This window comes from Rhinolophus sinicus, linkage group LG05 (genome assembly GCF_036562045.2).
Source record: "Rhinolophus sinicus isolate RSC01 linkage group LG05, ASM3656204v1, whole genome shotgun sequence".
Classification (NCBI taxonomy): domain Eukaryota; kingdom Metazoa; phylum Chordata; class Mammalia; order Chiroptera; family Rhinolophidae; genus Rhinolophus; species Rhinolophus sinicus.
In genome coordinates, this window is record NC_133755.1 from 80,973,595 (window position 1) to 80,999,582 (window position 25,988).

The 25,988-nt window shown below is 44.7% G+C and overlaps 2 protein-coding genes across 2 annotated transcripts; one reads left to right on the forward strand and one right to left on the reverse strand.

Moving 5' to 3' along the window:
- Positions 1-5,195: 5,195 nt before the first annotated feature.
- On the reverse strand, positions 5,196-5,474 carry LOC109450934 (large ribosomal subunit protein eL43). The gene has a single exon (XM_019738705.2). The coding sequence runs from the start codon at positions 5,472-5,474 to the stop codon at positions 5,196-5,198; it is 279 nt and encodes a 92-aa protein (XP_019594264.1).
- A 9,012-nt stretch (positions 5,475-14,486) lies between these two features.
- On the forward strand, positions 14,487-24,909 carry KIFC1 (kinesin family member C1). The gene is made up of 11 exons (XM_074332784.1): positions 14,487-14,632; positions 17,843-17,980; positions 18,106-18,205; positions 18,703-18,756; positions 18,871-18,921; positions 19,127-19,524; positions 20,154-20,933; positions 21,565-21,855; positions 21,945-22,018; positions 22,135-22,210; positions 24,719-24,909. Exons 1-11 carry the CDS (start codon positions 14,621-14,623, stop codon positions 24,761-24,763), a joined length of 2,019 nt encoding a protein of 672 aa, XP_074188885.1. The 5' UTR covers positions 14,487-14,620; the 3' UTR covers positions 24,764-24,909.
- The last annotated feature ends 1,079 nt before the right edge of the window (positions 24,910-25,988 follow it).

The following is a 25,988-nucleotide window of genomic DNA, read 5'->3' on the forward strand; positions in this document are numbered from 1 at the left end:
CTTCTTTAGCATTGGGAATAAAATCAATAACGTGGTAATAACACTGTTAAAGCCAGGTGGGTACTGCAGAATAACTATGATGTACACCTGAAACTAATATAATACTGTACGTTAGCTGTATTTTAATAAAAAATATTTTAAAAATAAAAAATAATTTAAAATTTTTTAAAAAATAAAAGGAGAATGAGGAAATAGGGAGGGGGTGAGTGACAGCTCATTAAAGTCAGGGAAGTGAAAAATTACAAAAAGTGGGAAAGGGGTGTTGGCCCATGTGATATCCATTTGGGTTTGTTTACTGGCTCTTATCCAAGTTAGGTTCCTGCCCTCCCAAAGTGGCTTGGAGACAGGGGCCCTATGCTCAGATGTTGGCTGGAACAAACAGTAAGTTCCTCTAACAGCTTTGAGTTTTCTCAGTCAGGCACTTTAAGGGGGCAAGAGTCAGCATAGGGTTGTGGCCTTGAGTTGTTAGAAACTATGTTAGTGTTTGTTCACGTCTTCATAGGCCAAGGTAGGAACGGCTTAGAGGAACCTGGTCAAGGAGAGAATCCTTTTCAGTCATATGGTGATTTTATGTCTAATTTTTGAAGAACCCTGGTTATCTTTGTGTACCTTTTGAAATACACGTGAATATATTGCTATGCCAAAAATTAAATCAATAATAAAGGGCACATTATAGTAGATATCATATACAGGCATATAACCAAGAAAGAATTACTATCTAGAATTTATGGAGGACTTCCACTACACAATCAACCCAAGGGAAAAGTGACAGCAATAGGAAAGACAATTCCTCAGAGAGGAAAAATAAAATGCAAATTAAAATAATGATGAGATAACATTTTCACATCCATCAAATTGACAAACATAAGTCTGGTAATAGCAAATGCTGGCGAGCCTATGGGGCAGTAATAACCCTCTTACATTGGATGGGAGTGTAAACTGGAAAAACCACTGTGGAGACCATTTGGCAATATCTAGTAGAGTTGATAATACAATTCCACTTATAAACTTATACCTAAAGTCTCCCACATTTGCACAAGAAAGCATACAGAAGTGTGTTCATTGCAGCAGTATTTTGTATAGCAATAAGTTGGAAATAATTTTAATATCCATAAACAAAAGAATGGATATGTTATATGTGGTACATTTAAATCATTGAATATTACAGGTAGGGTTTCCAGGCGGGAATTCCTGCCTGTTCTCAGGAATTTTTCTCACTTTCCGGTTCTGAATCCAGAGAAAAGTTGGTCAGGAAATCCTTGAACTCAGGTGGTTGGTAGTATTGGCTGTCACTTTGTGGAAATGATTCATCGTGGAGAACATAAAACAGTTTATATCTCGGGATTCGGGACCTGGAAAGCGAAAAAAAATCCTGAGAACGGGCGGGAATTCCCGCCTGGAAACCCTAACAGGGCTGTGCTATCCAATACGGTAGCCACAAGCCTCATCTGGCTGTTTAAATTTAAGTTTGCATTAATTAAAATTAAGCCTGCGTTTTAAATTTTAAATTCAGTTCCTCATTCTCATTAGCTGCATTTCAAGTGCTTAGCAGCCACATGTGGCTGGCTAGAAGCTACCATATTGGATAGCAAAGAACATTAGGTACAGAACATTCCTGTCATTACAGAAAAGTTTGTTGGACAGCACTATCACAGGAAGATAAAATGAGCTATCTGGCTCTACATGTTTCAAAATATATACTCTCAAAAATATAAGGTTGATGAAAAAGCAAGCAAGTTGCAGAAGTACACCAAGAGTATCCTCTCATTGAACTAGCTTGGAAGAAATTGATAACATCAGATGTTATCAGGCAAGGGAAGGGAAGTGTGCGGTGAGGGGTGAAGTAGCTAGGAGACTTCTCATATATATCTTTTTGCAGCATTAAAATTTCAAACCATTTAATTGTATCATCTATTCAAATATAATAAGATAATTCTCCTGGCCCCAACTAATTCAAGAAAAAGGCCGAATGCATGTACAGCCTGTTTGGACTTTGGCAAAATCATATTTATTGAATTCTATCTACCAGGTTATCTAAAAAACGGTAAACTTGTGCTTCCTGTCTGTGATATTTTGCAATTTACACAGAATGCAAAATTTGAATATTTGCACCAAAACATCTACAGCAAGATCTTGCTCCATTCTCTGTATTAATTTCATGTGGGCATGGTCAAAACAGTCTTGAAATTGCTTGGAAAGGGGCAACAGACAGACAAATGTAACATGAACGTGAAACTGAACTGTAATATGTTAGCTAATAAGTAAATCTGGCTTGAGCACATTAAAAATGTTATATATTTTCACAGATGCATAAAAATATGATAATAGTACAAAACCATTCGTTGGACTGTTAATCATCACATTTAGGCTAGCGGTTACCTCTGGGGAGGGAGGAAGGGTGTTAGGAACAAGAATGCAGGGGCATCAACTGAGTCTGTAATGTTTTGCTTATTTAAAAAACAGGGCAAATTATTAGTTGGATATGGGGGTGGTGATGCTGGGACATTCATTATGGCTATACTATGTTGTTTTCTACTTAAATATTTCATCATTTTGAGAGAGGGAGAAGGGAGAAGATTGTTTTAAGCTGTAAATGTGAAGGCCTGGATGTGAGAGAGAACGTGGCACTTTTGAGGTTTTAAGACAAACTTCTGTGGCCAGATACTAGTGCGAGGGTGGACTTGCCTTGCAGCAGTGTGGCCAGGCGGGTGTGGGCCAGCACACTGGACCAAGTTTTAAGCCATGTTCACCATAAAAAAATATGTAAGGTCTTCTTTCTAAGAAAATAGAAGATCAGATTCAGATACATGAATTTTTCTTTGAAGAGTGAAAATCCATTTTTAATTAGCAAAGGGCTCACTAACTAGATTTGGAAAACTTCAAAAAGCAAAATATAGCTCTCAAAGTGAATGCATTTTTACTTTGCACTTACTGCTCTCAAGATTCCGGCATCCAACAAGAAGAAGATAAGACTTCTCCGAGGGCTAATAAATTTGCAAATACCTTTTATTATATTATTTAATTGTTCCAAATGCTTACAATATGTTGTTTAGATAAATTACAATGATATCTGTGAAATTTAGTGATGGTTCAAAATTTGTATCACTTGGAGTAAATGGGGCATCTATGAGCTTACTAAGCTTTTCCTAAAAGTACATTATATTCAAAGACAAAAATATCAATTTGTGATTATGAAAAAGGCTCATCCCATTATATATTATTTAAATGAAGTTCACTCTAAAAGGGCTCCCCACCCCAAAACCCAAACACGGAACAATGTTCTTGCTTTAACTTTCTCTTCCATGTCATGGTAAGGAGTTTAGACTTTACTGTAAGTATCCTATTAAAATACGTTAAACTATAAACCTAAAAAGTTTAGACTTTAGACTTCAGCAATGAGAAGCAATGCTTCTTAATCCAGGGAGTGATGTGATAGTATTTGCTCTTTTGAAACATCACACTGGCTGCTTTGAAAATGGAGTCAGCAGGAGATAGGAAGGGATGAGGGGAGGCAGTTAGGATGCTGCTGGAGTAGTCCAGGAGAGAGGTGAGAGAAGCCCGGCCTCAGGTGGTAGTAGTGGAGAGGCAGAGACATCAGAGATGTGGAAGGATGCTTAGCAGGTAGAATCTGCAGGACTTGGAGGTGGATTAGATATAAGTCTGATCGTGGTGGTGGAGAGACGGTAGTTGGAGGAAGACAAATGTACACAAGAGAAAATCCAGATCTCTGTTTGGACATGTCAAGGCAGGGTCGCACCTAGGGTGCACAGGGCTGAAGCAAATCTGTGAACAAATTGATTTTAAAATATATTACAAAATACATAGGCCCAAGTGAACTGTAGTGATATATTGATGAAAATTTAGATTGCTGGGTGAAAAGATAAGCACCTGGAGAATTTCACAGCTCCCACTACAAGAAAATAGATAGCACTGTTGTTATCATTCACAATGTCATGGCTCTTTGGAATTTGTTTGAGTTGAAACAACATACGAGTAGCTCTCTAGCCTTTCCAGTTCCCTAATACCATTTACTTACGTAATACAGGGACGTCATTACTCGGGACACTGCGTCATGTGTGACCCTGGCTTCCAATGACTCAACAATGTTACAGAGCTTCACTGATGACGACCCCAAATGCAAGTCTTACTCAGAGTACCCCGGAAGATGTAAAGGATAATTTGTTTTCTGGTCACGTTAAATTTATTATTTGGAATTTGATAATGTAGACATAAAAAAACCCATGTTTCAACCATGTACCGCAGGTCCTCGAATAACATGGTTTTGTTCAATATCATTTCATCACGTTGACGAGATGCCATAGGAACTTAACTCTTGTTTATATCAATTAGCCTGTGGTAAAACCGGTTTTGTTCTATGTCATTTTGCAGTAGTTCCAAGAACCTATTGACAGTATTAAGGGAGGACTTACTGTATTCTCTTGAGCTCTTTAGGACACAGCAGTTGCACTCTTAGACTATGGTAATTTTCCATGATGTGGCAACCCTGCCTTTCACACACTGTCACTGGCAGGGTGGCGCGAGAAGAGTAGTCCCATTGTGCAAAGAATGTCCACCCCTCGACCAGCATGACTATAGACTAGCTTGGGAGAGCACGAAGTCACCACCTCAATGGAGGAGAAGAGGGGAAGTGCCTGTTGGGTTGCAGAACTGAGGTGTTGAAAGTCCAAGGAGAAGGTAGGCAGAGCCACCTGCAGAGGACAACCTAGCATGAGGTGCAGGGACTTGGAGCAGGTGGGTGACTTCCCTGGTACCAGTGGAGCCTGTGGAGCAGCACCAGTAGCCAGGGAGACAGGGTGAAGGATGCCTTTGATCACCTGACGCCCTTCCAGCCACTTGTCCTCAAATTGCTCTGTGTTGCAGCCCCTTTTCATTCCCTGCCCTTGAAGGGCTTGGCTCTGACCTTCCTGGCCCTGCTGTGACTCAGTAGCGCACACTATTGGATGTGCTGTGCTAAGTGTCTCATCCATGATCTCTTTTAATTTTTGTCATTGCCACTCTGTCAGCTTATCTAACAGTACTCCTTTACTGGGCGAGAACTTCAAAAAAGTCAGGGGCCACATCTGTCCCGTCCACTGCGGTATTCCCAGCATCTAGTGCAATGTGGCACCCTTTTTGTTTGTTATATAAATTAACCCATTTATTATAGACTAGCAATGTTTCAAATTGTGGAGTTTCTACTGGTCTTTCACCTCCTTCGGTGGTCTGATGGCAGACTTTACTGTGAGGGCAGAAGTGGTGCTGTGGCTCCAGGCACTGCCAGCTACTGTTTTCATGCAGGAGCCGCAGTGCCAGATCCCAGCAGCTCGTCTCTTCATCTTGGTTTTGCCACCGAAGGAGCAAGTGGACTTGGTGTGCGGGCTGATTTCAGTTTTCTTCACCATTTTCCTGAAGGAGGCACCTTGATGAGTCCCATATTTACCCACGATTCTCACCTTCTTGGTGCGTTTAGCCATGTCACCTCTAACCAGGCTGGAACCCAGAAAGGAAGAACGTGGCACTTTTGAGTTGCCGGTGGCTCCATGTTATAGGTGGCCCACAATTTGTGTTTTTTATGTTTAATTTGTATCTTGCATAGAAAAATGAAGTGAGAGGTTATTAAGTGTAGTAACACTTTTTCCCCCTAATTGTTATTCTGAGGTACAATGACCAAAGAAAGGAAGATGTTTCCCTAGGCCTACTTTACAGGGTGTGTCTTCCCTGAACTGTGACTGCTTCTTGGAATAGGAATGGGCCTTACACAGGAGTGGCTATCTCCTGGGAGGCCTGTCCCTGCAGATGGAGGGTGTGGGGGTGGTGAGTGATGCCTTCCTGGCAACAACTGAGCCCGGAGCCTGGAGAGGAAAGTCTTTGTCTCAAGGCAGGGGTCTGGGGAAGCGGAGTGTGTGCATAGACCCCCTTTTCACCTAACACCTTCCATTTCCCAACAAAGAAATGACAGTAAAATATAGAAAACTACATTTCTCTCTTCTAACCGAACTTCTAGCCCACTTCACTGACCAGTTACTTCCTAGTCTGGAATGTGGAATTTTCCATTCTGCAAAACTCTCCAGGACCTTCATGCAGTACAGTTTGTCATAGCAGAATTTTGTGATACAGGCATATAGCATTCCTGCAGCAGTTTGAGCTGAAACATGGATGACACCTGGACTCTGAAAGTGCCTTCAAACCCAATGTCACATGGACATGCTCAGCTTCAGTCTTGCTTTTCTCCTATTCTTAATCTGTGCCTTTAGCTGTATTTGGATAATTTGGGAGGGTGGGGAGAGGAAGGATGAGATGGTGAAAGAGACTCCAGCCATCTGTTTGGAGTTAACATCAGGAGTTCTCTTATCTTTCTGAGAACTGGAAAGTCACTGGGGAAATAATTACCAAATGGACTAAAAATCTCTATTAGTCTTTGGGTAGAAAACTGCAAACAGGAAATTTCCAGTGTCCCCCATCTGACCTTTGTTTTTTCAAAAACATCTCAATTGATATCATTTAGGAAGGGGATTTCCTCCTTGGTCTCAAGGAAACTCTTTTAAAGTAATTTTTTCATACCTAGGTATGATAAACATGTTATGGGATATTTGAAAACACAGTGAAAAATTTTGCATTTTCATTATTTTTCCCCACTCTTTTTTTTGTGCACCTTTTTCCCCCAAAAAATGTAATTTTGAACATAGTATATGTACAAGGTGGTGGTGGTCTTCTTCACTTACCTTACATCATTAATTCTCTCCTTTGCGGAAAGTCCAGATGTGTTTTTTAAAGCAAATGTGTTACAATACTTTTTTTTTTTAACTTGTACTACCCACAATGAAGGAAACTCTAGAAACTCTAGAATCTAACTTAGCAAGATAATATACATACCGTGTTTCCCTGAAAATAAGACCTAGCTGGACAATCAGCTCTAATGCGTCTTTTGGAGCAAAAATTAACATAAGACCCAATATTATCATATTACATTATATCATATCATATCATATCATATCATATCATATCATATCATATCATATTATATTATATTATATCCAGTCTTATAGTAAAATAAGATTAGGTCTTATATTAATTTTTGCTCCAAAAGATGCACTAGAACTGTTTGTCCAGCTAGGTCTTATTTTGGGGGAAACACAGTATATGATTAATTTTAACAAGATCAGTGAGGTCCTAAACAGTAGGATATCATTATAAGGTAATTTCATGTAACAAATATAGTGAGGTGAACAAACACAATTTGCTGTACAAACATTCCCACAAATGCAAGTTCCTATAACAAATAATCAAAGCCTTAAACTTCAGTCTATAATTGCTGGAGTTAGAAGTAGACTACCACAGAGGCTACCTGACTTTATCCCACTTTTTAAAACAGAATGGTAGTTACCTTTAACTGAGACAGAGCATGCATAAACCAATCTTAAACACCTTCTTCTTTTTGGCCAAATGTTGGTCCGCGGTGACCTGGAGTCTATCATGATGTACAAGCATGGTATCTATACCTGTACCTGTACCTATCCTGCATTGAAAGACCTAATGTCAACAAAGTTCTTTTCTTGCAATGTTTCTCATTAGATAGCATCGTGACTTGTAACTGGTTTCAACCAAGGTTGAATTACAGACTTCTTAAATTCCTTATCATTTTTTTAAGCATTTTATTTTCAATTTTTTAATTAGGGAATATTGGGGAACAGTGTGTTTCTCCAGGGCCCATTAGCTCCAAGTCATTGTCCTTCAATCTAGCTGTGGAGGGCGCAGCCCAGCTCCAAGTCCAGTCGCCGTTTTTCAATCTTTAGTTGCAGGGGATGCAACCCACCATCCCATGTGGGAATTGAACTAGCAACCTTGTTGTTGAGAGCTCTGAGAGCTCGCACTCTAACCAACTGAGCCATCTGGCCACCCAAATTTCTTATCATTTTTATGGCACATCTGTTAATGTAGAGTCTTCAAAAAATCACTATTTTCAGTGGCTACATCATATTCCACATGTCCTCAAATGCCCTTCATAGAATCCATGTCATTTTACAATTGTCGACTGAACGGTGTGGCTGTGTGTTTCATGTGTGTCTCTTCATTTGACTGTAAGCTCCCTAAGGGCAGGGCCATGTTAGTTTTGGCTGTGGGTTGAATCACCAACAGCAGCAGTAGTAGTAGTACATAGTAAATGTGAGATATTATATATATATATATATATATATATATATATATATAAATTTGCATTATGTAGTATAATTTTGTCTGCTTCCTTCTATTGGTGGAAATTTTAATTGTTTCCAGCACTTTACCTTTGTAAACTTTTGTGCACATTTCCAATTATTTCCTTAAACTAAATTCTTAAATCAGAATGTTCATGAGATGTTGAGTTTCCTGAACTGCTAGGAAAGAAGTACCATTTTATAGTCCCAGAAATAATGTATGGAGTACCAATCTGACAGGGAAATGTATTTCATGCTTCTCATTTCCTTTTAATTCTATTTATCTTATTATGTTATATATTCATATAGTTCAAAATGTAAAAGTACTCCCCCCTGCCCTGGCATGCTTTGAGTTGTCTGGTCATCATGCCAACTTGGTCTTTACTTCCCACTCAGCCTAGGCAATATGGAGGTTTTCTTCTCACCACAAATACTTCTTTCCTTAGGGGGTAAAAGGCTGATGGGGTATCTCAGGCCTCATGGTATTTATGTTCATCTGCCACGGGCTACTCAAATCTTGGTGCCTGGAGAAAGCCCCACAACTGTCACTTGTGGATTTGGGGCAAGTAGGGCTCCTCCCTAGCTCACTGTGTTTCCAGGAGGTGAGTATGTGAAGGCCCCTGGAAAGACCCTCGGCACCCTCTTCCCTAGAGCCTGTAGACAGGGACCAGGGAGTCATTGCAATGTTGGAATACTTTGGAAAGAACCAGAGGCCTTCCTCTCCAGAATAAATCACAAGGCCCATTCCATGCCATGTTGAGGAAGTGAGTAGGTATCCTCCCTCATAGGACTGGTACCTATCTCTGAATTGGTTGTGTTAGCAAATGGAAGTCTGAAATAAAGGGAGAACAGCTTGGGGGGAAATCAATCACCTCTGGATGGGTCCTCTCAGATTCCCAGAGCTAGACCCATTCTTGGGGACCTCAGCTCCTATCCTGCACCCTGACAGGAGTCTTCAGCTCCTGTCAAGATGGAAGGTGTCTTTTCTCTTCACTTTTACTCATCTTGTTGGTCACAGCTGAGATGAGAACTTCCTCTGGAAATCTTTCTCCACTTCTCACTTCTGAGAAAGGTGATCTGACAGCACCTGTCTTCCATCTGCCATTTTATTGTCTGTCTCCCCTTTACTCGTAAACTGAAACTCTTGGAGGAAAGAGATGGTGTTTGACTCCTTTGTCATTGTTGCAACAAAGCCTAGTACAGTAGATGACACAGAGTGGGCACTTAAGAAATGCTGAATGAACTGTACTTGAAAATTGAATGACTTATTAAAGCTTTTTTTTTTTTTTTAAAGATTTTATTGGGGAAGGGGAACAGGACTTTATTGGGGAACAGTGTGTACTTCCAGGACTTTTCCAAGTCAAGCTGTTGTCCTTTCAATCTTAGTTGTGGAGGACGCTGTTCAGCTTCAAGTTGTTGTCCTTTCAGTCTTAGTTGTGGAGGGCGCAGTTCAGCTCCAGTTGCCTTGCTAGTTTGCTCCTTGTGGGAGTCAAACCAGCAACTTTGTGGTTGACAGGACATGCTCCAACCAACTGAGCCATCCAGGAGCTCAGCAGCAGCTCAGTTCAACGTGCCATTTTCAATCTTATTTGCAGGGGGTGCAGCCCATCATCCCTTGCGGGACTTGAGGAGTTGAACCGGCAACCTTGTGGTTGAGCGCCCACTCGTCCATGTGGGAATCGAACCAGCAGCCTTCGGAGTTAGGAGCACGGAGCTCCAACAGCCTGAGCCACTGGGCTGGTCCTAAAGCTTTTTATAAAAATTCTGAGAAATAGAGTTCACCCTTTTAAAATGTACAAGTCAGTGGTTTTTAGTATATTCACAGAGTTGTTCAATCATTACCACTATCTAATTTTAGAACATTTTCATCACCACAAAAAGAAATCCATGCCTATTAGCCAGTCACCATTCCTCCCTCTCCTGTCCTGTGACAATCACTAATCTACTTTCTGTCTCTACGGATTTGCATATTCTGGACATTTCATATAAATGGAATCACACAATATGTATCCTTTTATGTCTGGCTTCTTTCACTTATCATAATATTTTCAAGGTTCATCCATGTTGTTAGTACTTTATTCCTTTTTCTAGTTGAATGATATTCTGTTTTATGCATGTACCACATTTTGCTTATCTAAAGTGTCTTTCACATTTTTTGTTTGTGTCTCTTTTGTTTTTATTTTTGGAATTTAAAAAATGCAGTATATGTATGGAAACAAGGCTGGGAGGCAATACACCGAAATATGAATCATGTTTATCCATTACTAGCAAAACGATGGATTTTTCTTCTCTAAATTTTCTACAGTGGAAAAGTACCACTTTAGAAAAGAAAAAAAAATTATGATGAACATTATTTTTTAAACGCTCCAAGTGTGGGACAACCAGACATGTACCTCCTGAGGAGATGCAACTGAACATGAGAGGAGAGGGGAGCACATTAAATGACACCACAAAATCACAATAATCCCAATCCAGAATGCAGCACAATAAAAATATATTATTTCCTCAAGAAATAGAGGTCATTTTAAAATTGTGTGTGGTGGGGTGGGGGTGGAGGTTGTCACGGAGAAATGGAAGAGACAAACCAATCAAATGTGATCTGTGGGTCTTGTAAAACCAGTTGCAAAAGAAAGTTGGGGACAATTAGGAAAAATTGAACCCTGGTTGATTATTAGGTAATATTGAGGAATTTTTGTTCATTTTACTGGTATAATAATGGTATTGTGATATATAATATATAAATATATACCATATATCATATATATATATCATATATATATAATATCCATCCACAATGCCATTATATATTTATATATTTATATAATATATATATATATATATAATATATATGTATGTATTTTCCAGGGAAATTATACAATCTCTGCTATTTGCTCTAAAATAATTTTTGAAAAATAGCCCTATAAGCTAAGAAAGGTTTAAAGGTGAAAACGTTTGTTTCTGTGATTTTCAAAATGGGGCCATGAGAAGGACTTAGGAGGAAGGTGCTCTTGCTCATCAAGGGTCTGTTGGGCCGGAAGCAGAAGTGTGCAAGCCTTTGTGAATCCTGTGTTCCAAGCTGGGGAGAGGAGACCCAAACTGGATAGGGCTTTCCTACTCGGAGATTAAGGGGTCTGAGGACCAAGGCAGTGAGAACCAACTTTGTGAGAGAAGGTAGCAGAGGCAGAACACCTGCAAGGACAAGAGCCTAAGTGACACACCTGTAAGAGAGTGGACATGAGAAGTTGCTGGGGTAATGTATGAATGAAGGGTTGATTTCCTTCAGACATATTCAAGGTAACTTCACTGTACACCTTGCCATCTGTGGAGAGGCCTGAAAAGGACTGGGCAGGAGAATGGAATCTGCCAGAGAAGCCAGGGAGGAAAGCAGGAGAGGGAGTGGGTGTGAGGCTCAGAAATGTGATTTCCAAGGTAAGAAATCCTCCCTGACTTGTAGGAGAGATCTCTGGGGAAGGGGGAAAGACCACCAAGAGCTGTTGCACTCAGCCCGCTCCTGAGATGGGCAGATGGGACAGACTCTAGCAGAACCAAACATCAAGGACTATCACTCCCTTAGCTCAACAACAATGACGTGGAAAGAACTGACATCTTTATAATATCAAGTCTTTCTCTGCAAGTATGTAGTTTATCTTTCAATTAATTTAGATTTTCTTTAATATCTTCTAATAAAGTTCTCTCGTTTTCTCCACAAAGGGCTTGCACACCTATTGTTAAATTTATTACTAAGTACCTTACTTTTTGTTGCCATTGCAAATGATATATTTGTATTCAAGTTTTTATTTCAGAATGACAAAGTGCACAAATCAAGTATACAGCTTGACTTTTATATATGTATATATTCATGTAACCAAATAGTATATTTTTAAAGTTACACTTTCCAACTGATGGTTGCTGATGATAGGAATGCAATAGATTTTGTATATTGATTTTTTTCTATATTGAGTTTGTACCTAGCAACCTTGTTAAACTCATTTATCAATTCTATTTGAACTTTCTCTAGGGGTTGCTATACATGCAATAATTTCATCTGCAAATACTGACATTTTTTGTTTCTTTCCAATCCTTATATATTTGTTGTCATTTATTGGACTGGCTAAAACTTTCATGATCATATTGACTAGGATTATTGAGAGCAGGCATCCTTGCCTTGTTCCTCATCTTAAGAGGAATGCTTTTCACATTTCACCCTTATTGTGATGTTTGGCATAGAATTTTTGAAGATATCCTTTATCAGGTTATTTTTCTTTAACATCAATGGATGCTGAATATTTTGAGTATTGTCTGCCTCAATTGAGATGAATAAACTCTTTCCCCTTTAATGTAATAAAGGATCCATATTTCTCCTAGAGTAGCTAACATTTGTTTTTTTAACTTTGATAAATGGCTTTTAATACGTTTCTTCTCAGGTTTCCCTTCTCAGTTCTCCTTCTTTACCCATCCATTAAGTGTCGGTCTTCTCCAATTTCCTCCTTCACTCCTCTTCTCACTCTCTTCTTTTCAAGCTCCTGCTTTTTTCAGGTTTCCTCGGATACCAAAGGTGGCGGGATGACCAGAGGGTTTTCAGATACTGTGTCTCCCCACAGTCTGCTCCCCTCCACAAGCAGCTTTGCATTCAAGTTATTAAAGCACTGGATTAAAAGATAGGTGGCTTGAGTTCCGGTTTTGTCAATCACCAGTTATACACCAAGTCTCCTGTCTTTCACTATCATAAATAAAATCCCTGTCCTGCCTATCCCCAGGATTGGTTGGAAACTCAAACGAGTAAATGTTGTAGAACCACTCTGCAAATCATTCATAGGTTGTTGTTTTTGTTACCAAGATTGTTAGAGGTAGTGTGAGGTGATAGATACAGCTTATATTTAAAGCTAATGGAATCTAGAATCACTCTCAATCAGAGTGTGACCTTCTACTTATTACTTGTGAAAGATGACATAAATGGAGCCATTTTTAAACGGAGCTAGGGCAGCCTTTCTAGAGGAACTGCATTGCTCATCTTGTTCCTTGAAACTTCAGACTGCGCTCTATCACAATTGTTTACAAACAATTGTTTGTAAAGTTGGCAGGAAAGCGGACATCCTGATCCCAAGGACTGATGATAACAGACCTATCTGAAGATAGAATCAGTAACCCCTCATGTATAGCCAAGAACAGCTCAGCTGTCAGCACCAACAGGAATTTTTTCTTTTCAGGTAATTACTCCTTTTCTCTCATAAAACCCCCTAGCTTTCACCCTATAATTAGGACACTATTTGGGTTTCTGCCTGAATCTGTGCTTCCAAAATTGCAATTCTTATATCCAAAATAGACGCTTTGCTTCTTCAACTGGTCGTTTTTTGTTGTTTTGTTTTTTCAGGTTGACATACTTAACCTTTCTAAACCTTCACCTAGCTTGCAGATAAGATATGTAAAGCACTGGACACATAGTAATAGCTCATTGAATTTAGTGATGATTAAACTGAGATAATGCACGTGCAGATAGTCTGAAAAACAAAATACTCCATAAATGGAAGCAGCAAACTCGCCGTAGGTTCGAGGCTCCCACGGTCCTATACCAGTTCTCCAGCACCAGTAACAGCGCCCAGGGACGGAGGAGGTATGGTACCTTTTGGAGGAGGTTGCAGAGAAAAATCGTCTTCCCCTGAGCCTCGAATCCCCACCGTCAGGTTTCCATGGAGCGTAAAGCTGCCTCCACGGTCCCTAAATTTGGTGAGAAATGCCAAAATGACCGGGAAATGGGCAGATTTGCCCACTCTCTCATCCGCGTGAGGGCGCCAGCTCCTACTTCCCCGGCCAGTCCGACTCCGCCGGGAGACGCCGCAAACGAGCGTCCAGTCGAGCTAACGAGTGCTCTCCCTACTGCAGTCGCTAGGGGGCGCTCGTCCTGCCTCTCGCCCTGCACGGCTCCCAGTTTGCGCACGCGTGTTTCCTTTTCACCAGCGTCCGCCCCGCCCCAGCAGTTACGTTCGTGTGGCGTGTTCAGGCCAACTTCTGACGTAGCGTGCGGCGGCCGGAGCCGTGTGGGAGCCCCGCCGACTACGGCTAGAGGAGGGGTGGGTAAGAGGGAAAGTGAGGCCGGAAGTGTGACCAACCCGCCTGCCTCCCGGGCGTCCGCGGAGCTAGAAGGAGAAGCGCTGGCCCGGCGGGGTGTGGCCTCGGGAGGCGGAGGGCGCTGCGATTGGCCCTCGGTTGTGGCGACGGCGACTATTGGTCCCTGCGGGCGGAGCGAGGTGAGTGGGGTGGCAGCCGTTGGAATTCAAAAGTGGCGGGTGTGGTGCAGAGTTGGTGGCTGCCGGAGCCGCGAGCGCGCGTGCTGTGCTTCGCGAGCAGGCGAAAGAACGCCGGTCCCGGGAGCCCCGGCGCCCTGTTCCTTCCCATTGCATCCCCTCGGCTCGTGTGGCACGGAGCTGGACATGGAGCCGCAGGTGAGTAGGGGCCGGCGCGGATTTCCTGTCCCGGAGAGCCGGGATGACGGCGGCCGCCTCTGATGCTGACAAGACCCCGGGGCCCGGCTGGCCTTGGTCCAGCCTGCCCGGAGGGCGAAGGCCTGTGCGACCCCAAGTGAAAGCCGGATTGGGGTGGGTTTAGGAGAGAAATTGGACACCGTGAATACTCTGCAGGCAACACTTTTGAGGAGTTCTGCTGCACAGAGCAACAAAGAAAAAGGGTCAGGAAACGCTGAGGTTGCAAGAAATAATAGCATATGTTGTACACTGATTGGAATTAGCCAGTAGAGAGTGAAAAGTTGATGGTGTAGAGAAGGATTGCGGAGGCGCTGTTCTTGAGTAGGTGAAGGGGTGGGATCTGATGCACACGCCGAGAGGTTGCCTTAGGAGTAGGGAAGTGGGTATAGGAGGGGTTGGATGAATAGCTCTTTTTATAGGTTAAGTGATTGTGCTTACTGTGCAAAGTTGGGAGTTGTCATGTCTGACTTTATATGTAGATGGGAAAAAATAAATACTGCACTCTTTGGAATTGTCCTGAATAAACAAACTTTTGAACACGTTTTTTGAACCCTCACAAATTCCAGGGACGTAGGTATGCCTAGGTTCCGTTATGATAGGGTAGCATGAATGAACCGGCAGGGGTTATAAAATAAAATCAGTGTTTGACCTTGGAATAGTTAAAGAAAAATTTGGTTTTCACACTACATTTGATTAAATTAAAATAAGCATTCTTTGTGCACATTTCTTCAGATGGCAGGGGGAAAAATGCCACCTCCACCGCCCCCCTTATTTGTATGGAAGCCAATTGTTTGTATATATCACAGTTTAAGTATTCCCCCACTGATGGACATCTGATTTCATTCCTTAAAAATGTATTGAGTCATACCACATAGTGGACATTGTACTAGGCACTCTAGTTATATATACAGTTGTAAACAAAACAGAACAATTGTTAAAATTGTTCTATTTTATTAGTTATGGTTGTTAATCTCTAAATTAAACTTTATCATAGGTATGTATATATAGGAAAAAACATTATATATAGGGTTTCAGGCATCCACTGGGGGTATTGCAAAGTATCCCCCGTGGATAAGGGGAGACTACAGTGCTTGATTTCACGTAATCCAGCCCCTCCTTGGCATTCTATCAGATAGATTTCTACTTTGTCCTTAAACACTTAGAATAGCCCCTCTCAACTGAGTCCCATGAGAATTAAGCTCTTATGCCCTAAGGCACCCTTTGTATTGAGTGAATTAACTTCTCTCTTAGGCACCTAGAATGTTAAGAGCTGTATACATCCTTGGGAGAATTGAGAAAATAGATCACTTTCTGTAGAGCTTAGTTGTCTTATGGTACTCCAATTTGGAAAGGCCACCTTAGAAAGTAAGCTCTGGGAAGGCAGGAACTTTATATTCATTACTCTGCAGTACCTAGAACGACTGGTACAGAGCATTCTTTCAACAAATGTTAGCGCAAAAAATCCTTGTTGCATGAATGAATAAAGGAATGATACAGTCTCTCTGCCTGTGATAGACCCCTCATCTACTTGTATTCATTTTTCACATTGCTCTTACTTCACTTTTTCAGTACAAATCTAGTCATATTCTCCTGACTGAAAACCACCAGGGTCCCTCTTGCATTCAGTAAACCCCAGACTCTTTTATCATGGCGTACCGACTGCCACAATCTTTTCCTTTCTGCCTCTCTTCCCATCTCCCCACTTTCTATGTAATTCCCTGTGTTCAGCTGAACAGAACAATTTGTCATTCCTTGAATATACTCTTCCTTGCTTTTTATCTGGAATACTCTTGGCCCAAACCCATCAAGCCAACTCTTTCTCATCCTCAAAGCTTGGCCTGAACATACTTCTTAGAAGCATTCTCTGACACTCTCCCCATCTAAACTAGATGCCCACCCCCTCTTCTGGGATCCTTTTAGGATAGTGCTAGGTAAAGTTTTAATCATCTCTTTCAGTGCTTCTCTTCCCTACTGTCCCATGAGCACACTGAGGGCACAAACCACGCCTGTTACTCCAGAACCTAGATCATTTCCTGGCACATAACAGGCACTTAGTAAACGCTGCACGAGTGAAGTAAATTGAAGGGCAGAGAGAAGCTGGCCTTGGAATTAAGTTACCTATGGTGAAAATCAGATCTGTACGTGATGCTTTCTTGCTGGTGGGATAGAGGGAGGGTGACAGCTTGTCCCGGTTTGCATGGGAATGACCTGGGTTTAGCCCTGAAATTCCTGTGTCCTAAGAAGCCCCGTAGTTCTGGCCAAACCCGAATGGTTGGTAATCATGGGGTGGGCATAATCCCCAGGCACTGAATTGGGCTGCTTAGAGGAGAGGCTCTCTCTTTCCCACTGCCCCACCTTACGCCTCTCCTTCGGTGGTCTCCAACCTGGTCCCGCCTCTTCCTAGTCTGCCCATGCAAGTCAGCCTATTACAACTCATTCTTTATAATAGGTTCTTCCGCATATTTTTCACATGCCTAATCAGAAAGTGTATCTGGCTCTCCAAGGATGCAGGGCTACAGCCCAAACTCCTTCTGAGCGGGGCATCAGCCTTACGAGGCAGTGTTGTCTAGTGGTTAAAAACATGGCCTCCAGAACAGACTGTCTAGATTCTAACCCTGGCTCTGCCTTTTACTGGCTGAGGACCTTAGACAAGCTATTTTACCTCTCAGTACCTTCCCTCCTCTGCAAAGTGACGCTAATAATAGCACCTCCTCTGGGCTGCTGTGAGGATTAAGGTGATACAGATAAAGCATTTCAAACAGTTCCTGATAAATGTTACCTGCTCCTCCAACCCAGTCTTCAGCTTATATCCGCTTTCTTCGTTATTTGTTATTCCCAGCTCTGGCTAAAAGGGCCTATTGATTTCACTGCCATACCATGCGTGTGTTTTGAGTTTATGTTATCTAAAAGAAGTGTCCATTTCTCTCTGCTTACTTAAGTAGGGTAGCTTAGACTTAGCTGAAGTCCGTCATCCATCCAGCTTCTCCCTTAGAGATTGCTCCCACTTTTGCATTGTGTCCCACTTCTCTCCTTGTTTTTTGGCTGGCACATAATCTGTGGCACATTAATGCTCGGTGGTTATGTGAATAATTAGTCTGGAGGGTCAAAAGGGAGAGTTCTTTGGACATTTGGATTCCAGGGTGTTGTCTTCAGCGTCTCTTTTCCCAGCAGAGATCCCCCTTGTTGGAAGTGAAGGGGAACATAGAGTTGAAGAGACCCCTGGTCAAGGCTTCTTCCCGGCTGCCTCTCCCAGGAAGCAGGTTTAAAAGGGGGCCTGACCAGATGGAGGATGCCTTGGAGCCTGAGAAGGTGAGCTGGGTTTGGAAGCTGCGAGAGAGCGAGAGCGAGAGCGAGAGAGAGAGAGAGAGAGAGAGAATGAGAATAAACCAGTGTGTGGGGGGGTAACTATGGACCCCGTTCTTGTCTTTCCCTAGAAAAGGACACGAGTCCTGGGCACAACGACCAAATTTGCCACGTCCTATCCCAGAGCACCGGCCCTCACCGCAGTGCCACAGACACAAGGCCAGACCGCAGGTGGGTTCTAGGGGTAGGCAGAGACCAGCTGTCAACTCACTTTTTTCTTTTCTTTCAATTGTAGCTTAATTTGAATAGGTTTCAAAATTTCATTTCACTTGTTTCAAAATTCCAAAGGCACAAAAGTTGTTACACTTTTGCAAAGTCTCCCTCCTACTTCTGTCCCCTATCACCCAGTTCTCCTTCCCAGAGGCAACTGTGTATCCTTCCAGGGATATTCGATGGGTATTCAGGCAAATACAGACATGTTCCCCAACACTTTTTTTTACACATATGTAGCATGCTTTACCCATGGCTCTGCTCCCTTGCTCTTGGCATGTTCAGTACTTTCTGGTCCTAGGAAGGATGTCTTTAGGAGGTGGCTAGACTTAGGGGACGAGGGAAGTTCTCTTACTTCTGATCCTCAGAAAAAGCAACGGCTCTGCCACTGGCCGAGCTAGAGGACGTGCGACCCTGAGAGTGATCGCTCTGCTTTCTCCTCTCCCATCTCCCGACAGCGCCAAAAGTTCCCAAGAGGACAGGCCCCCGGTGTTCCACAGCTGTTGCCACAGGTATTAGCCCTTAAGAGCTGGGGCTGAAAAGGGATTTGCGGTCTGGTAACGGAAGAAGGTGGAGGTGGAAGGACGCTGGTGATATAATTCCTTATGTCAACTCCCGTTCACTAGTGTTGAAGAATCAGAAGCCAGGCCCTGCTGTTCCTGCCAAGAAGCCTGGCAGTAGGTGACAAACATAACCGCTGGGTGAGAGGCTGGGATAGGGAAGAGGAGGTGGTGAGTACCCAGGAGAATACGTTTGGCCTCTTCCCTTTCTGGAGGAGAAGGAGATGTAGCATCAGGTGTGGAGGCCCTAAGGGCTGGGAGGGAGGAGAGACAGAGAACCAAGACTTCTTGACTTTTGTCCTTTCTGTGCCCATCTTTGCAGCAGCTGCTCCTCCCAAACCAGGAGGGAAGAAACCCAGCAAACGTCCAGCCTGGGACTTAAAGGGTCAGTTATGCGACCTAAACGCAGAGCTGAAATGCTGTCGTGAGAGGACTCAGACCTTGGACCAGGAGAACCAACAGCTGCGGGACCAGCTCCGGGAGGCCCAGCAGCAGGCCACGGCCCTGGGGGCAGAGCGCAGGACACTGGAAGGGGACTTGGCCAGCGTGCGGGCCCAGGCCGAGCAGGGCCAGCGGGAGCTGGGGAACCTGAGAGCCCGTGTCCTGGAGCTGGAAGAGTGGCTGGGCACACAGGAGGGCTTGGTGCAAGAGCTCCAGAAAGAACAGTTGGAACTTCAGGAAGAGCGGAGGGGACTGGTCATCCAGCTGGAGGAGCGGGAGGTAAGGGCCAGCCTCTCACCAAACACTGACCCTCCTTTCCAGGTTTGGGCTTAGGATCAATCCTTGACCACCCCTGCGCTCTGCACTGTACCCCAGCCCTGTCCTGACTCTGTCTTCCTCTCTGCCCCCCTTCTCCCTGTCTTGACTCTGTCTTCGGAGCTCCCCCAGATGTGTGTCTCCCATACTCCTCCATGCCCCTCTTTCTGGCTGTCTTTCTTGATCAGAACCGCCCTGCATTCTTTCTTCCTCTTACATCCATTCGACTCCTTGGTGAGCACCAACTAGATTGAGTTACTTGCAGTGTCTCAAAGGATTCAGTTCTCGCTTCAGGGCATTGCGCACATGCGCTTCCTTCCCTCTCTGTGGAATGTTCCCTCTGTACTCCATCCTTCCCTTGGTTCACTCCTGTACTTTTGGGTGTCAGCCTAGATATCTTCCTTGTGAGCCGTCTGGATATGCCCAGAGCACTCCGTATTCTAATACCACGATTCCTGTTTTCTTACCTTTTTTTTACCAGACTGTGAAGTCCTTGGAGGCAGGGACTACCCTTCCTCCACCCCCCGCCCCATCATGACTTGTTCTTATTCTTGGTTGTATCTTGCCATCTCTGTCTGTTCTGTTCTGGGCAGAGGAGGCTGCAGGCATCAGAAGCAGCTCTGTCAGACAGCCAAGCCGAGGTGGCATCCCTGCGCCGGGAGACTGCAGCGCAGGCGGCCTCGCTGGCTGAGCGGGGAGAGCGTCTCCATGGGCTAGAGATGGAGCGCCGGCGACTCCACAACCAGCTACAGGAGCTCAAAGGCAACATCCGAGTGTTCTGCCGGGTCCGCCCTGTCCTTCCGGGGGAGCCCACCCCACCCCCTGGCTTCCTCCTGTTTCCCTCTGGCCCTGGTGGACCCTCTGATCCTCCAACCCACCTCAGCCTCTTCCGATCTGATGAGCGGCGTGGGACCCTGAGTGGGATGCCAGCCGCTCCCACGCGCCATGACTTCTCCTTTGACCGGGTATTCCCACCAGGAAGTGGACAGGACGAAGTATTTGAGGAGATTGCCATGCTTGTCCAGTCAGCCCTGGATGGCTACCCAGTGTGCATCTTTGCCTATGGCCAGACCGGGAGCGGCAAGACCTTCACCATGGAGGGTGGGCCTGGGGGAGACCCCCAGGTGGAGGGGCTGATCCCGCGGGCCCTGCGGCACCTGTTCTCTGTGGCTGGGGAGCTGAGCAGCCAGGGCTGGACCTACAGCTTTGTGGTGAGCTACGTAGAGATCTACAATGAGACTGTCCGAGACCTGCTGGCCACGGGGACCCGGAAGGGCCACGGGGGTGATTGTGAGATTCGCCGGGCAGGGCCAGGGAGCGAGGAGCTTGTTGTCACCAATGCCCGATATGTTCCTGTCTCCTGTGAGAAAGAGGTAACTCCTCATGGGCACTGGGCTGGAAAATGGGGAGCAGTGGGTAGGGGGACAGAGATGGAGTGGAATGGAGAGGGAACAGTGAAAGGTGAAGGATGAAGGAAAGGGGAGTTGTAAGGAGTGGTTGCCACATTCAGTTTTGGCTGGTGGGCTGTGAGGTCCTTTTGCCTTAACAGGGAGTGGGGAGGAGAGGCAGCTGCGGGAGCAGGGGTGTCGCTGGCTCCCTGACCAGGGATCTCGGGTCTCGTTTCCTACTGCTCTCCTTGCTTACCACAGTAACCACACTGGCCGCCTGGCTCCTCAGCCCACTGGTCACTCGTGTTTCAGGGCCTTTGCTCGCTGTCTCCTTTTGCCTGAATGTTCCTCTCCTGCAGTGGCTTGCTCCCTCATTGCTTAAGATCTGGCCATCCTGCCTAAACTTGCAGACTCACCTTACCCTCATATACTCCTTATTTTTCTGTTTTATTTTACTCCTTAGTACTCTCAGATATGTTGTATATTTTACTTATTTGTCTCTTCACCGCCTAGAAAAAAAGCTCCAAGAGGGCGGTGCTGACCCCTGTGCATTGCCGTACCTGAAACCGCTGTGTACTGACCTCTGCCTGCCCTGCCCTTGCTCTTCCCCATCCAGGTGGAGGCTCTGCTCCATCTGGCCCGCCAGAACCGGGCTGTGGCCCGCACAGCCCAGAACGAGCGCTCATCACGCAGCCACAGTGTGTTCCAGCTGCAGATCTCTGGGGAGCACACTGGACGAGGCCTACAGTGTGGGGCTCCCCTCAATCTTGTGGACCTGGCTGGGAGCGAGCGTCTAGACCCCGGCTTAGCCCTTGGCCCTGGGGAGCGGGAGCGTCTTCGGGAAACACAGGCCATTAACAGCAGCCTGTCCACACTGGGGCTGGTCATCATGGCCTTGAGCAACAAGGTGGGAATGAGGTTAGGTCAGGTGGGGCCTGGGACTGACCGTGCTGAACCCTGTCCTAGCTTACTCACTTGTCCCCCTCAACTTGCTAGGAGTCCCACGTGCCATACCGGAACAGCAAGCTCACCTACCTGCTGCAGAACTCTCTGGGTGGCAGCGCCAAGATGTGAGTGGAAAGGGTCGGAACTGTGATGTTGGGGTGAGGGGTGGGAAAGGGGAAACGGGGTCCAGGCTCCACCAGCCACTAATGCAGGGGTTTGGCCCCCTGTCCTCTCTCCACAGGCTCATGTTTGTGAATATTTCCCCCCTAGAAGAGAACGTCTCCGAGTCCCTCAACTCCCTACGCTTTGCCTCCAAGGTGCGGTTACCACCAAGCCCAGTCTCTGTCAGGACCCCTGGGTGACTGTGGGCTTCTCTGTCCCAAACCCTTCTGTCCTTTAGGCCAGGGGCACATTGATCCAGAAAGGATTTATGTTGGTCAGGCGTCTGGGGCACTACCCACCTAGATCCATTTTTTTTCAAATTTGTTTCAGGTGTACAAAAGAATGCACTAGCCATTTCACCCCTCACAAAGTGATAACGCCCCCCCCCCCAAAATATTGCCCCTCTGACTCATATATATCACTATTCCATTGACTCTATTCCCTATAGATCCATTTTTCACCTGTTGGCTTTTTAGGGATTTTTAAGATGTTAAAAAGAGGTGGTTAAAAGGTCAAAACTACATATAAAGCTATGCACTACTCCTGTCCGCCCCGTCCTCCCCACCTGTCACTTTTATCACTTATCATTTTATTCTTCGAATGTTTGCTTTTGCAAATACAAGCAATATGCATGTGCTGATTCCCCTCCTTCTTACATACGAGTAAAAGACATCTCTCTCCCTCTCTTACATGTATGTTATTCTACACTTTATTTTGCTTAACAAGACAACCTGAAGATTACTCCCCACGGGCACACAGAAATCATCCCATTATTTTCATATTTGCCTAGGACTCCACTTTGTGGATACACTGACGTTAATCACCTCTACTAGGCACTTGGATTGTTTCCGCCCCTCTTCTGTTACAAACAAGGTCATGTTGACTAACCTTATACATATGTCATTTTCTATTTGTTTAGTTACATATATCTATCTAGGGAAGGATTCTTTGAAATGGGATTGCTGGATCAAAGGAGATTTAGAGGTTTTTCCAAATAGTGTGAATTCAGGCTCCCAACCCCATGAGGGTCGGCCATGGCCATGGCTATGAACTCTCTAGGAGACTTACGTTCCCTTCTCTAGAGCTGAGTCAGAAAGTTTCTTTACAGTCTGCCTTTGGAGGGAAATTTTTTCCCTGAGACTATAGCCCTGTGATGGGTTCTGGCTTTAGTCAGAGTTTCTGATCACGTGTGCCTTTCTGCTGCACTCAGGCTTCAGCCTGTGTTGTTGCCGGAAGTGGTCAACTGCCTTGGCACCCTGACCTGGTCTTCTGTTTCAATCAGGATTTACCTTGCTATCTTGCAAGTTCAATTAAAGTTATATCAAATCATTGACACCCAACAACTTGAACTCTTTAATATCCTCTAATACCCAGTTTATATTAAAATTCACCTGATTGTCTCAGAAAATGTCTTTTATACATTTGGTTTGTTCTGATCAGGATCGAAGCAAGGGCTGCTCATACCATTTGGTTGAAGTGATCTCTTAAGTTTCTTTTCATCTGTAACAACCCCGCCTTCTTTTATGGCATTTATTTGTTGAAGAAATTGGGTGATTTGTCCTATAGAATAACCATATCCTGGATTTGGGCTGGTTGCTGCCTTTTTCCTCCATAATTTTTGTTGTCTTGGAGTTAGGTTTAGAGGCTTGATTAGATCTGAGTCACGTTTAAATTTCTTAGCAAGAAAAGTTACATGGGGTTGTACACGTTCTATTGCATCATAGCAGGAGGCACCTACTATCTAATTGTTCCACTTTCAATGATACAGAAATTGATCATTGGATTTGGGTGTTGTCAGCCTGATCTATCCATTAAAAAACTCCCTATCAACTTTTTTACCTAGTGATTTAATCAAACAATGATCATACCTAGGTCTATTATTTCATTGAGTGTTAAAATGGTGATGATGATGATGATTTTTGTTTTTCCTATTTTTTTCTTTTTTCTATTCTTTATTTTACTTTATTTAAAAATGGTTTCCTGATTTTCTCAGTTCTACTTTCATTAGCCCAGATTCTTCTATAAAGTACTTCCTATTGCCATCTATTTGATTACTCTAAAATTCAGTCCATATAGGAAAGTTGGGATAAAGGTTGAATTCTTTATCAATTTTAAGTATACATTGATACTCTAGCAACTTCCAAAGGTAACCAGTGAATTTTTATCAAGGGGTTATCTTTACAGATGCTTATGTATTTGATATGTGTCCTTGTCAGTTATCATTCTTTCTTATGCTCAAATTACTCCATCTTTGTCCAGTGGGAGCTCTTTCAAGTTGACTCTTGTGTCCCTTAGGTCCCCAGTAGTCTTTATTCCAGGTTCTTCTTGTATATTGCCTGCCGTAGACTAGTAATCATTCATTTTCCAAGGAGCCTTGGTTCCTAAATGAGTGTTGATATTGTTCTATCTAGTTTATTAAGCGCTAGTGATGGGAGACATTTGGGGTCTCTAATCGACAGTATTGCTAGAAATGAAAGCTCCTTCTCACTCTGCTCCTGTGTGGTGGGGCTCCCATCCCTTCTCACGCCTTTTCACTTCTTTCAGACCTAGTGTGCCTAGTGGACATAGAACCAACCATGGGGATTGGGAGGTTGATCTTGGGAAACCCAGCCTGTTGGTTACTCTGAAAACTTTTTTATCCTGTCTAAACCCCCTGCCCGCAGGTGAACCAGTGTGTTATTGGTACTGCCCAGGCCAACAGGAAATGAAGACAGATCCAGATCCTGGGGGGTGGGGGGTGGGGCTGAGGGGTGATTTGGGGGGGAGGGGGGCACTGTGTTACCTGGGCCTATTAAATAAAGAAGAGTCTTTTGTTTTTTGGGTTTTTTTTTTCAAATAAAGGTTTTAATAGCAATTTCTCAAGAAAGGACACATTTTTCACATCTGTAAATATGGCGCTGTGGATCTGTCCACTGCCCAGCAATTTGTGTTTTGCAGTGCAAAAGCCTCCACTTTTGCTTTTCTCCCTGACAAGCTGTACCCTGGATGGCCTTCAGCTCCTGTACTTTCCCGGTTGTCCACACCTACCATGTTTCCCCGAAAATGAGACGTAGCCGGACCATCAGCTCTAAGCTCTAATGCGTCTTTTGGAGCAAACATTAAATATAAACATTATATATAAGGGTCTTATATTTAATGTTTGCTCCAAAAGACGCATTAGAACATGACAGCTGATGTTCCGGCTAGGTCTTATTTGCAGGGAAACACGGAAAGAGGTGTGCCCACTAGCTATCCACAGCCACTCGTTCTGTTCCCCGGTTGCCACAAGCCACCCTAGCCCCGGAAAGGTAGCCACCTGATCCCAAAGACGGGGCTGACACACCCTCCCATTAACTGCTGGCTCTTTCCTCCCGCCCTTTCCCGGCCTTCCCGTTCGAACCGCCAGGCCTGGCCCTACCCGCTGCCCATTGGCTGGCTCTCGGTGGCGTCACCGCCTGGGTTCTAGCCCTCCTTGGTCGGCGCCCCGGCCCTGGAAGTGCGGGGCGGGGCTCACGCCCGCCGAGACCGTCGCGCCAACAGCCAACGGCCGCCGCCCCAGAAAGGAGGGGCTCGATCCTCCCAGGTGCCGCGCGCAGGAGGGGTCACGCGTGCGCAGAAGCTCGGGGGGACAACTTGCCACCGAGAGGGTGGGGCGGGGGCAAAGGCAGGAGAGGAGGGCGGGGCACTAGAGGGAGGTGGGCGCGGAGGGGGCATAGGGAAGGGTGAATGGAAGGCGGGGTCGTGAACTGGGGTCGGGGGCGGGACTTGGAGTGACCATGGAGGTTGGGGGGGCAGTGAACGGATGTGGCATGGGGCTGGGGCCAATCCAGAGGGCGGGCTGCCGGGAGGCGGGGGATTCCCTCCTGCCCCCTGGGCGGGTCTCCCTTCCGAAGAAGGGGCTTCGGGGATTCCCTTTCCCGCCAGGTCAGACTGTCCGCCCGCCCCACCAGCGGA

What these genes read in the sequence shown, in the direction of transcription:
- LOC109450934 (XM_019738705.2), bottom strand. Translation starts at nt 5,474, where the DNA reads ATGGCTAAACGCACCAAGAAGGTGAGAATCGTGGGTAAATATGGGACT.
- KIFC1 (XM_074332784.1), top strand. An exon ending in TCATGGCCTTGAGCAACAAG is followed by an intron (nt 21,856 to 21,944) that starts GTGGGAATGAGG and finishes TCAACTTGCTAG; the next exon opens with GAGTCCCACGTGCCATACCG. An exon ending in CTGGGTGGCAGCGCCAAGAT is followed by an intron (nt 22,019 to 22,134) that starts GTGAGTGGAAAG and finishes CTCTCTCCACAG; the next exon opens with GCTCATGTTTGTGAATATTT.